The 12,150-nt window shown below is 45.7% G+C and overlaps 1 protein-coding gene across 1 annotated transcript in view; it reads left to right on the forward strand.

The window, feature by feature from the left end:
• LOC123998970 (voltage-dependent P/Q-type calcium channel subunit alpha-1A-like) overlaps window positions 1-12,150 on the forward strand; it is a 250,420-nt gene that overhangs the window by 179,421 nt on the left and 58,849 nt on the right. The window contains exons 37-40 of the mRNA XM_046304259.1: window positions 9,641-9,706; window positions 9,877-9,974; window positions 10,077-10,227; window positions 11,826-11,953. Of these exons, the coding sequence (XP_046160215.1) occupies window positions 9,641-9,706; window positions 9,877-9,974; window positions 10,077-10,227; window positions 11,826-11,953 (443 nt within the window). The remainder of the gene's footprint in view (window positions 1-9,640; window positions 9,707-9,876; window positions 9,975-10,076; window positions 10,228-11,825; window positions 11,954-12,150) is intronic.

Here is a 12,150-nt window from a genome sequence, read left to right on the forward strand (position 1 = left end):
TTGTAGGCCTCTTTGCTCGCACACACTTTTGCAGTTCTGCCCACAAATCTTCAATGGGATTGAGGTCAGGGTTTGTGATGGCCACTCTAAAACCTTGACTTTGTTGTCCTCAAGCCATTTTGCCACAACTTTGGAAGTATGCTTGGGGTCATTGTCCATTTGGAAGACCCATTTGCAACCAAGCTTTAACTTCCTGACTGATGTCTTGAGATGTTGCTTCAATATATCCACATAATTTCCCTCCCTCATGATGCCACCTATTTTGTGAAGTGCACCAGTCCCTTTTGTAGCAAAGCACCCCCACAATATGGTGCTGCCACCCCCATGCTTCACGGTTAGGATTGTTTTCTTCAGCTCCCCCTTTTTCCTCCAAACATAACGATGGTCATAATGTCCAAACAGTTCTATTTTTGTTTCATCAGACCGGAGGACATTTCTCCAAAAACTACTATCTTTGTCCCCATGTGCAGTTGCAAACCGTAGTCTGGCTTTTTTTATGGCATTTTTGGAGCAGGTGTCACGCCCTGACCATAGTTTGCTTCATATGTTTATATGTTTTGTTTGGTCAGGGTGTGATGAGTGTGTATTCTATGCTGTATGTCTAGTTTGTCTGTTTCTGTTTTTGGCCTGATATGGTTCTCAATCAGAGGCAGGTGTTAGTCATTGTCTCAGATTGGGAACCATATTTAGGTAGCCTGTTTTGTCATTGTGGGTTATTGTCTATGTTAGGTGTTTATGTCAGCACATTTGGTATATAGCGTCACGGTCGTGGTTCATGTATTGTTTTGTTCAGTTTACTTCGTGTTTTCGTCATCCATTAAAATGATGCATTCACACCACGCTGCGCTTTGGTCGGCTTCTTACAACGATCGTGACAGCAGGGTCTTCTTCCTTGCTGGCTTATGTTGATATAGGTCTCGTTTTACTGTGGATATAGATACTTTTGTACCTGTTTCCTCCAGCATCTTCACAAGGTTCTTTGCTGTTGTTCTGGGATTGATGTGCACTTTTTGCACCAAAGTAAGTTCATCTCTAGGAGACAGAATGAGTCTCCTTCCTGAGCGGTATGATGGCTGCATGGTCCCATGGTGTTTATACTTGTGTACAGATGAACGTGGTAACTTCAGGCGTTTTGAAATTGCTCCCAAGGATGGACTAGACTTGTGGAGGTCTACATTTTTTTTCTGAGGTCTTGGCTGATTTCTTTTGATTTTCCCATGATGTCAAGCAAAGAGGCACTGAGTTTGAAGGTAGGCCTTCAAATACATCTCCAATTGACTCAAATGATGTCAATTAGCCTATCAGAAGTTTCTAAAGCCAAGACATAATTGTATGGAATTTTCCAAGCTGATTACAGGCACAGTCAACTTAGTGTATGTAAACTTCTGACCCACTGGAATTGTGATACAGTGAATTGTAAGTGAAATAATCTGTATGCAAACAATTGCTGGAAAAATTCCTTGTGTCATGCACAAAGTAGATCTCCTAACCTATAGTTTGTGAACAAGACATTTTTGAACAAGACAAGTTTTTTTTATGACTCCCACCTAAATGTATGTAAACTTCTGACTTCAACTGTATATGTCTAAAGATAGATGTAACATTGCACTACCTTCAATACTTATGGGATGAAGATGTAATGTATTCTGACAAATTAATTACGATATTTGTGAGGAAAAAAGGCTACAGACAGATCATGCTCTCCATCCGATCCTGCAAGCCTCTCTGCAGACATGTAGACCGTATGATCCTGCCTGCTCTGGACTCCAGACTCCAGTGACCTGATATCCCTCGTTGATATTGATCTCAGTTTATTTCTGTATCTTGCATTTTGAAAATGAATCACCTGTGAGCATGTGTGTACATGGGGGGTCGCAAGCTTTGAACCACTACTTTTTGGGAGTCGCGGGTCAAAAAGAGAACTGGTCACTGAATGGTTTGAGCTACGAAAGGTTTGCCGGCTTGCTATACAGCTATATCATCTGTAGTACAGCTATATCATCTGCTGTACAGCTATATCATCTGTTGTACAGCTATATCATCTGCTGTACAGCTATATCATCTGCTGTACAGCTATATCATCTGCTGTACAGCTATATCATCTGCTGTACAGCTATATCATCTGTTGTACAGCTATATCTGTCATACAGGTGAAAGAGGACCCAAAAGCGACTTAACAGAAACAGAGTTTATTTAAGTCCAAAACGGAATAACAGAAATCCTCTAGACTTGTAGAGGGGAAACAACTGGAGAAGCGGCCACAGACTGCAGGTCGCTTCGGGTAGGCGCAGGCCGTAGTCGACAGAGACACCTGCTCACACGCAGCATCTGATGAAGGCAAAAAACACGACAGGACAGGGCGATACACAATCACGGCAAAAACACGACAGGACAGGGCGAAACGCAATCACAGCATGGTGAATACAATACAAGGAACCGACGGGACAGGAACGGATCACAAAGGAATAAATAGGGACTCTAATCAGGGGAAAGGATCGGGAACAGGTGTGGGAAGACTAAATGATGATTAGGGGAATAGGAACAGCTGGGAGCAGGAACGGAACGATAGAGAGAAGAGAGAGCGAGAGAGTGAGAGAGGGAGGGGGAGAGAGAGGGATAGAAGGAGGGAAAGAACCAAATAAGACCAGCAGAGGGAAACGAATAGCATGGGGAGCACAGGGACAAGACATGATAATAAATGACAAACATGACAGTACCCCCCCACTCACCGAGCGCCTCCTGGCGCTCTCGAGGAGGAACACTGGCGGCAACGGAGGAAATCATAGATCAAATGGTCCAGCACGTCCCGAGAAAGAACCCAACTCCTCTCCTCAGGACCGTAACGAAAAACGATAAAAAGGGAAACTAGGGTACTACTCTAAAAAAAAAAAATGAGAACTAGGGACAGACTGAGACACAGCAAGGGCAGGGACAAGAACAGGAGAGATGCGATGGCAGGGAACAGACTGAGACCCAGCAAGACCAGGAGCAGAAGCAGAAAAAAATTACCAGACTTCTTCTGCGCGCAGTCTGAACACGCAGCCACGAAACGGCGCGTGTCACGCTCCTGAGTCGGCCACCAAAAGCGCTGGCGAATAGACGCAAGAGTGCCTCGAACACCGGGATGACCAGCTAACTTGGCAGAGTGAGCCCACTGAAGAACAGCCAGACGAGTGGAAACAGGAACGAAAAGGAGGTTACTAGGACAAGCGCGCGGCGACGCAGTGTGCGTGAGTGCTTGCTTAACCTGTCCTTCAATTCCCCAGACTGTCAACCCGACAACACGCCCATAAGGAAGAATCCCCTCGAGATCAGTAGAAGCCACAGAAGAACTAAACAGACGGGATAAGGCATCAGGCTTGGTGTTCTTGCTACCCGGACGGTAAGAAATCACAAACTCGAAACGAGCGAAAAACAACGCCCAACGAGCTTGACGGGCATTAAGTCGTTTGGCAGAACGGATGTACTCAAGGTTCTTATGGTCTGTCCAAACGACAAAAGGAACGGTCGCCCCTCCAACCACTGTCGCCATTCGCCTAGGGCTAAGCGGATGGCGAGCAGTTCACGGTTACCCACATCATAGTTGCGCTCAGATGGCGACAGGCGATGAGAAAAATAAGCGCAAGGATGAACCTTATCGTCAGACTGGAAGCGCTGGGATAGGATGGCTCCCACGCCTACCTCTGAAGCGTCAACCTCGACAATGAATTGTCTAGTGACGTCAGGAGTAACGAGGATAGGAGCGGACGTAAAACGTTCCTTTTAGAAGATCAAAAGCTCCCTGGGCGGAACCGGACCACTTAAAACACGTCTTGACAGAAGTAAGAGCTGTGAGAGGGGCAGCAACTTGACCGAAATTACGAATGAAACGCCGATAGAAATTAGCGAAACCTAAAAAGCGCTGCAACTCGACACGTGACCTTGGAACGGGCCAATCACTGACAGCTTGGACCTTAGCGGAATCCATCTGAATGCCTTCAGCGGAAATAACGGAACCGAGAAAAGTAACGGAGGAGACATGAAAAGAGCACTTCTCAGCCTTTACGTAGAGACAATTCTCTAAAAGGCGCTGTAGAACACGTCGAACGTGCTGAACATGAATCTCGAGTGACGGAGAAAAAATCAGGATATCGTCAAGATAGACAAAAACAAAAATGTTCAGCATGTCTCTCAGAACATCATTAACTAATGCCTGAAAAACAGCTGGCGCATTGGCGAGACCGAACGGCAGAACCCGGTACTCAAAATGCCCTAACGGAGTGTTAAACGCCGTTTTCCACTCGTCCCCCTCTCTGATGCGCACGAGATGGTAAGCGTTACGAAGGTCCAACTTAGTAAAGCACCTGGCTCCCTGCAGAATCTCGAAGGCTGATGACATAAGGGGAAGCGGATAACGATTCTTAACCGTTATGTCATTCAGCCCTCGATAATCCACGCAGGGGCGCAGAGTACCGTCCTTCTTTTTAACAAAAAGAACCCCGCCCCGGCCGGAGAAGAAGAAGGCACTATGGTACCGGCGTCAAGAGACACAGACAAATAATCCTCGAGAGCCTTACGTTCGGGAGCCGACAGAGAGTATAGTCTACCTCGAGGAGGAGTGGTCCCCGGAAGGAGATCAATACTACAATCATACGACCGGTGAGGAGGAAGGGAGTTGGCTCGGGACCGACTGAAGACCGTGCGCAGATCATGATATTCCTCCGGCACTCCTGTCAAATCGCCAGGCTCCTCCTGAGAAGTAGGGACAGAAGAAACGGGAGGGATGGCAGACATTAAACACTTCACATGACAAGAAACGTTCCAGGATAGGATAGAATTACTAGACCAATTAATAGAAGGATTATGACATACTAGCCAGGGATGACCCAAAACAACAGGTGTAAACGGTGAACGGAAAATCAAAAAAGAAATAGTCTCACTGTGGTTACCAGATACTGTGAGAGTTAAAGGTAGTGTCTCAAATTTGATACTGGGAAGATGACTACCATCTAAGGCAAACATGGGCGTAGGCCTGTCTAACGGTCTGAAAGGAATGTTATGTTTCCGAACCCATGCTTCGTCCATGAAACAACCCTCAGCCCCAGAGTCAATCAAAGCACTGCATGTAGCACCCGAACCGGTCCAGCGTAGATGGACCGACATAGTAGTACAAGATCTAGATGAAGGGACCTGAGTAGTAGCGCTCACCAGTAGCCCTCCGCTTACTGATGGGCTCTGGCCTCTTACTGGACATGAATTAACAAAATGTCCAGCAACTCCGCAATAGAGGCACAGGCGGTTGGTGATCCTCCGTTCCCTCTCCTTATTCGAGATGCGAATCCCTCCCAGCTGCATGGGCTCAGTCTCAAAGCCAGAGGAGGGAGATGGTTGCGATGCGGAGCAGGGAAACACCGTTGATGCGAGCTCTCTTCCACGAGCCCGGTGACGAAGATCTACCCGTCGTTCTATGCGGATGGCGAGAGCAATCAAAGAATCCACATCTGATGGAACCTCCCGGGAGAGAATCTCATCCTTAACCACTGCGTGGAGTCCCTCCAGAAAACGAGCGAGCAGCGCCGGCTCGTTCCACTCACTAGAGGCAGCAAGAGTACGAAACTCAATAGAATAATCCGTTATGGACCGTTCACCTTGGCATAAGGAAGCCAGGGCCCTAGAAGCCTCCCTACCAAAAACTGAACGGTCAAAAACCCGAATCATCTCCTCTTTAAAGTTCTGGAATTTGTTAGAGCAATCAGCCCTTGCCTCCCAGATAGCTGTGCCCCATTCTCGAGCCCGGCCAGTAAGGAGTGAAATGACGTAAGCAACCCGAGCTCTCTCTCTAGAGTATGTGTTGGGTTGGAGAGAGAACACAATCTCACACTGCGTGAGAAAGGAGCGGCACTCAGTGGGCTGCCCGGAGTAGCAAGGTGGGTTATTAACCCTAGGTTCTGGAGGCTCGGCAGGCCAGGAAGTAACAGGTGGCACGAGACGTAGACTCTGGAACTGTCCAGAGAGGTCGGAAACCTGAGCGGCCAGGTTCTCCACGGCATGGCGAGCAGCAGACAATTCCTGCTCGTGTCTGCCGAGCATGGCTCCTTGGATCTCGACGGCAGTGTAACGAGCGTCTGTAGTCGCTGGGTCCATTCCTTGGTCGGTTCCTTCTGTCATACAGGTGAAAGAGGACCCAAAAGCGACTTAACAGAAACAGAGTTTATTTAAGTCCAAAACGGAATAACAGAAATCCTCTAGACTTGTAGAGGGGAAACAACTGGAGAAGCGGCCACAGACTGCAGGTCGCTTCGGGTAGGCGCAGGCCGTAGTCGACAGAGACACCTGCTCACACGCAGCATCTGATGAAGGCAAAAAACACGACAGGACAGGGCGATACACAATCACGGCAAAAACACGACAGGACAGGGCGAAACGCAATCACAGCATGGTGAATACAATACAAGGAACCGACGGGACAGGAACGGATCACAAAGGAATAAATAGGGACTCTAATCAGGGGAAAGGATCGGGAACAGGTGTGGGAAGACTAAATGATGATTAGGGGAATAGGAACAGCTGGGAGCAGGAACGGAACGATAGAGAGAAGAGAGAGCGAGAGAGTGAGAGAGGGAGGGGGAGAGAGAGGGATAGAAGGAGGGAAAGAACCAAATAAGACCAGCAGAGGGAAACGAATAGCATGGGGAGCACAGGGACAAGACATGATAATAAATGACAAACATGACAATATCATCTGCTGTACAGCTATATCATCTGCTGTACAGCTATATCATCTGCTGTACAGCTATATCATCTGTTGTACAGCTATATCATCTGTAGTACAGCTATATCATCTGCTGTACAGCTATATCATCTGTTGTACAGCTATATCATCTGCTGTACAGCTATATCATCTGCTGTACAGCTATATCATCTGCTGTACAGCTATATCATCTGTTGTACAGCTATATCATCTGCTGTACAGCTATATCATCTGCTGTACAGCTATATCATCTGTAGTACAGCTATATCATCTGTTGTACAGCTATATCATCTGTTGTACAGCTATATCATCTGTTGTACAGCTATGTGACAGCAGGGTAGCCTAGTGGTTAGCTCATTGGACTAGTAACTGGAAGGTTGCAAGTTCAAACCCCCTAGCTGACAAGGTACAAATCTGTCGTTCTGCCCCTGAACAGGCAGTTAACCCACTGTTCCCAGGCCGTCATTGAAAATAAGAATTTGTTCTTAACTGACTTGCCTGGTTAAATAAAGGTAAAAAAAAAATATATATATATATATCATCTGCTGTACAGCTATATCATCTGGTGCAGTGCACACATCAAGTTGTAGGGAGAGAGGATTGACATATATAAATATGCAGCTCCAAAAATTCTGGTGATCAGGAATATTACTTTGCATGCTCACCAGCAATGGGGCATCAAGCAACAATTACTAGCATAGGTATTTTGGTATGTCAAAATTGAAATTGAATAAATAAAAATGAAGCTTGGATTTGGAAATGGTTGTTAAAATCAATTATTACGCAATCAAAATGTTGTAGACAAAATAAGGAAAAGAGATGTCTGGTAGCCACAATATTTTGTGACCTTGGGAATATAAGGCTCTATCTGTACTAAGCAAAGATATTGAGCATCAGTTTTTACATCCCAGATCTCAGATGTCACTTGAGCTCTCTCTCCGGCCTCTAGGTCACCAGGCTGCTCGTTAGGGAGCACACCTGTCACCAGCGTTAGGCGCATAATGACACTCACCTGGACTCCATCACCTTCTTGATTACCTGCTCTATATAAGTCACTCCCTTTGGTTTCTTCCCGAGTCACAATTGTTCCTGTTAATTTATGTGTTAAAAAATCCACTCCATGAACTTTCTTCACGACTCAGCGTACATCGTTACAGAAGGACGACTCGTCAAGGGGAAACATCAGGGAGTGTTTTCTTTTGTTTGTTTTTGTGTTGGAGGTGATGTCGAGTCCTGGTGTTCGAGCCGGAGCTATCTGGGAGGCCTCAGCCGGTTTGTAGGCTCCCGTGCCTCAGCTGGTTTGTAGGCTTCCATGCCTCAGCGGGTTTGATAGGCTTCCATGCCTCAGCGGGTTTGATAGGCTCCCATGCCTCAGCGGGTTTGATAGGCTCCCATGCCTCAGCCGGTTTGTAGGCTTCCATGCCTCAGCAGGTTTGATAGGTTCCCATGTCTCAGCAGGTTTGATAGGCTCCCATGCCTCAGCAGGTTTGATAGGCTCCCATGCCTCAGCCGGTTTGATAGGCTCCCATGCCTCAGCCGGTTTGATAGGCTCCCATGCCTCAGCCGGGTTGTATGCTTCAATGCCTCAGCGGGTTTGATAGGCTCCCATGCCTCAGCCGGTTTGATAGGTTCCCATGCCTCAGCAGGTTTGATAGGCTCCCATGCCTCAGCAGGTTTGTAGGCTCCCATGCCTCAGCAGGTTTGTAGGCTCCCATGCCTCAGCAGGTTTGTAGGCTCCCATGCCTCAGCAGGTTTGTAGGCTCCCATGCCGAAGCGGGGTGAACAGGTTCCAGTGCCTCGGCCGAGGCAACCGGGGAGATCTCAGCCGGCTCATCAGGTTCACTCCTCAGCCGGTTTGTCAGGTTTCTGCTCCTCAGCGGTGGCGACCGGTCCTCTCCGGATCCCCAGCATTGTCCCTGTGGTTGGCATCCTGCGGCTGAAGCCGAATGCACCGGGGAGGGGGTACTGTCATGTGCTCCCTCGCCGGCCTCTAGGTCACCAGGCTGCTCGTTAGGGTGCACACCTGTCACCAGCGTTATGCTCATAATGACACTCACCTGGACTCCATCACCTCCTTGATTACCTGCCCTTTATGTCACTCCCTTTGGTTCCTTCCCCAGTCGTCATTGTTTCTGTTCCCGGTTCATGTCTGTGCACTGTTTGTTTCTTGTCTTGTTCATTTATTAATTAAATGTATTCACTCCCTGAACTTGCTTCCCGACTCTCATACATCGTTACATCAGAAGTGTTTTCTAGTGAGTTCTTTTTAGGGGTGTGCATTAGAAGATAAGCTTATGGTTCCGAAATATTAATGTATGTTCAGCCATAAGGTTCTTTTTGACAACTCTAAATTAGACATTCAGTTATTACGACTGTAGCTATTTGAATACATAAATGATATAATTTGTATTTTTACAAAATAGTCAGAACACATCAAATACATTAAGACATACATTATGATCATTAGACAAATGACTGACGATGTGACCTCAAATAATTGTATAGTTTACATGTTTTCACTTGAAATGTACTTTTTCAAAAATATACAAACATATGAAGAACCATCTAAAGATCTATTTTATGTGACTAACTAATTTCTGACATGTCAGATAGAACCAGGATTTGTAGTTGGAACAAGTCATTGCATGTATAGATTTATTTACCTGACTTGTGACTTGACTCGACTTTCCCTTAGAATGCACGACTTGGACTGGACCCGAGACTCAACCTGTTCTTTCTGGGACTCGACTGAAGATATGGAACTTGGAACTTGAGACTTGCTCATGACTCGAATAATAGTGACTTGGGCCCACCTCTGCACAAAACCCACTTAGCAGCATTATGGGGACCTATGACAGAATACACACACACACACACTGAATAGTACTCCAGCTCTTTATGTCTGTTTAGGCGCTGCCGTACGTGTGCCTGCTTATCGGCATGCTGTTCTTCATCTATGCCATCATCGGGATGCAGGTGAGTAGAGACACGAAGAAAAACAAGTCAAAATTAATGGTCATTTTTACAGATCAACATGAACTTTATAAAAGCACCCAGGGAAAGTGACACTTGCCTGCCATAAGGACGTGAGTGAGGTTGTGCATTCTCCCATATTACCTAGGATGCTGACACTTTTGTTTTGTCAGCTGTTTGGGAACATAGGGATGGAGGAGGAAGAGGGGAGCGCCATCAACGAACACAACAACTTCAGGACTTTCTTCCAAGCTCTCATGCTGCTCTTCAGGTGTGTATGTGTGTGTGTGTGTGCGTGCGTGTTTACATTTGTGCGTGCCTGTGTGTACAGTACATGCATACGTGTGTCTCCAACGTGTGTGTATTTGTATAGGAGTGCCACGGGCGAGGCGTGGCATGACATCATGCTGTCGTGTCTTGGAGGGAAGCTCTGTGATCCTCTGGCAGGGAACACTGAACCAGAGTGTGGCAGCCAGTTTGCCTACCTCTACTTTGTGTCCTTCATCTTCTTCTGCTCCTTCCTGGTGAGAAGCACTAGCTGTCTGTCTTTCTCTATTCCCCTTTTAGTCATGTTTTCCCCCTTAGTGTTGATTATAGGATTGCAAAATTCCCTAAATCCTAGTTGGAGGATTCCCGTAATCAGGAGGGAATAAGTAGGAACTCCAGAATAGTCCAACCACACTGCAAAACCGGATAAGTTCTGGCTACTCAAACATTTTGAGGAAACCAATTAACTAAAAAAGTTAAGAAAGTTAAATAGCTGAAGTTAGCAGTACTACCTTCATATGTGTCATTTGTTTTGTAAGGTATTCTTAAATGTAACGCTCCCACTAAGCCATGCCTCCAATAATTTCCCAGTGTGCCTCGCCTTTTCGATTGAATTGTAGAGTTACCACTCATGACTGTATTTGTTACTGTAATGACAGAGACATGGTTGTTGAATTAATTAATTTTCAAGCCTTTGGTCTTCACCAAGAGCGTTCCTAGGCAAATATTATCACTATCATTGAACCATTACATGTATCATAAGGCCTTATACAGTGGCCTGAAACTCTTCGTTTATAGGCCACATTACATTTACATTTCAGTCATGCAAGTAGGTTTGCAGAATTCCACAAACTTTCCCCAAAAAGTTTCCAGTAATCCAAAAATGTGCAACCCTAACTTTAAATCACATTATGCTGGCTTGCAAAGTGATTTGTAATTCCTATTGGGATTTAGTCAGCGTTAGACTATCCAACAGTTGAAATGTGTATTCACCCACACCCTGCATTCATATTGACTGCCAGGGTTAAGAACTGTTATGACTTCTATGAATGGTGAGTGGAGGAGTCAAGCGCAGAGAGCAGGTAATTCCGTACGTGGATCTTTTATTCCAACGACAGCGGAGACACGGACATGCAAAACACAAGGGCGCATGAAACATCCTGTCCAAAATACAAATGACTAAAACTGTCCGGGAAAATATAGATCACACTAATACACCAACACCAATAAACAGAGAACAAACCTGCACAAATACCCAGCGGGCCTAGTGCCCTTCAATAGCCTACAAACAAAACTAACTCAAAACAGGTGTAACCAATTAGACCCAATTAACAGAAACAAAAGGAAAGGGAATCGATGGCAGCTAATAGGCCGGAGACGACGACCGCCGAGTGCCGCCCGAACAGGAAGAGGCACCATCTTCGGCGGGATTCGTGACAAGAACAGTGCAACAAGTGAAGTGATTGGATTAGAAACAAGTATATTTATATTTTTGTAGCATAACATTTAATCAATCAATCACTCAATGTACATGCAAAAACACAGATATTAAAAACAATTCCCCAAAATCTACCTGCAGTAGAGCATGCTGGGAAAATGTTCATTTGTTATCATATTTTTAAAACATTTAGTTGGTGTGACCTCTAATTCACTTTTGAGTCAGTACCACATAAACATGTTAAGTAATAATGACTTTTTAATAAGTACAACTTAGTATTTGAGTTCAAAATGCCGTGAGGTTTACAGTGCAGGATTTCCCGAAAACCAGGGAATTTATTTTGCAACCCTAGTCTGTTATAAGTGCACACTTGTCTGACATAATACTGTGTAATAATGTGGCTGTTTGTGTTTTTAGATGCTGAATCTGTTCGTGGCTGTCATCATGGACAACTTTGAGTACCTGACCAGAGACTCCTCCATCCTCGGCCCACATCATCTAGACGAGTATGTCAGGATATGGGCTGAATATGACCAAGCAGCTTGGTGAGTGACACACATGAACACATCACATAGAAACACACACACACACACACACACACACACACACACACACACACACACACACACACACACACACACACACACACACACACACACACACACACACACACACACACACACACACACACACACACACACACACACACACACACACAAACACATGCTGTATATATATTTAT

This window comes from Oncorhynchus gorbuscha, linkage group LG16 (assembly GCF_021184085.1).
Source record: "Oncorhynchus gorbuscha isolate QuinsamMale2020 ecotype Even-year linkage group LG16, OgorEven_v1.0, whole genome shotgun sequence".
Taxonomy (NCBI): Eukaryota; Metazoa; Chordata; class Actinopteri; order Salmoniformes; family Salmonidae; genus Oncorhynchus; species Oncorhynchus gorbuscha.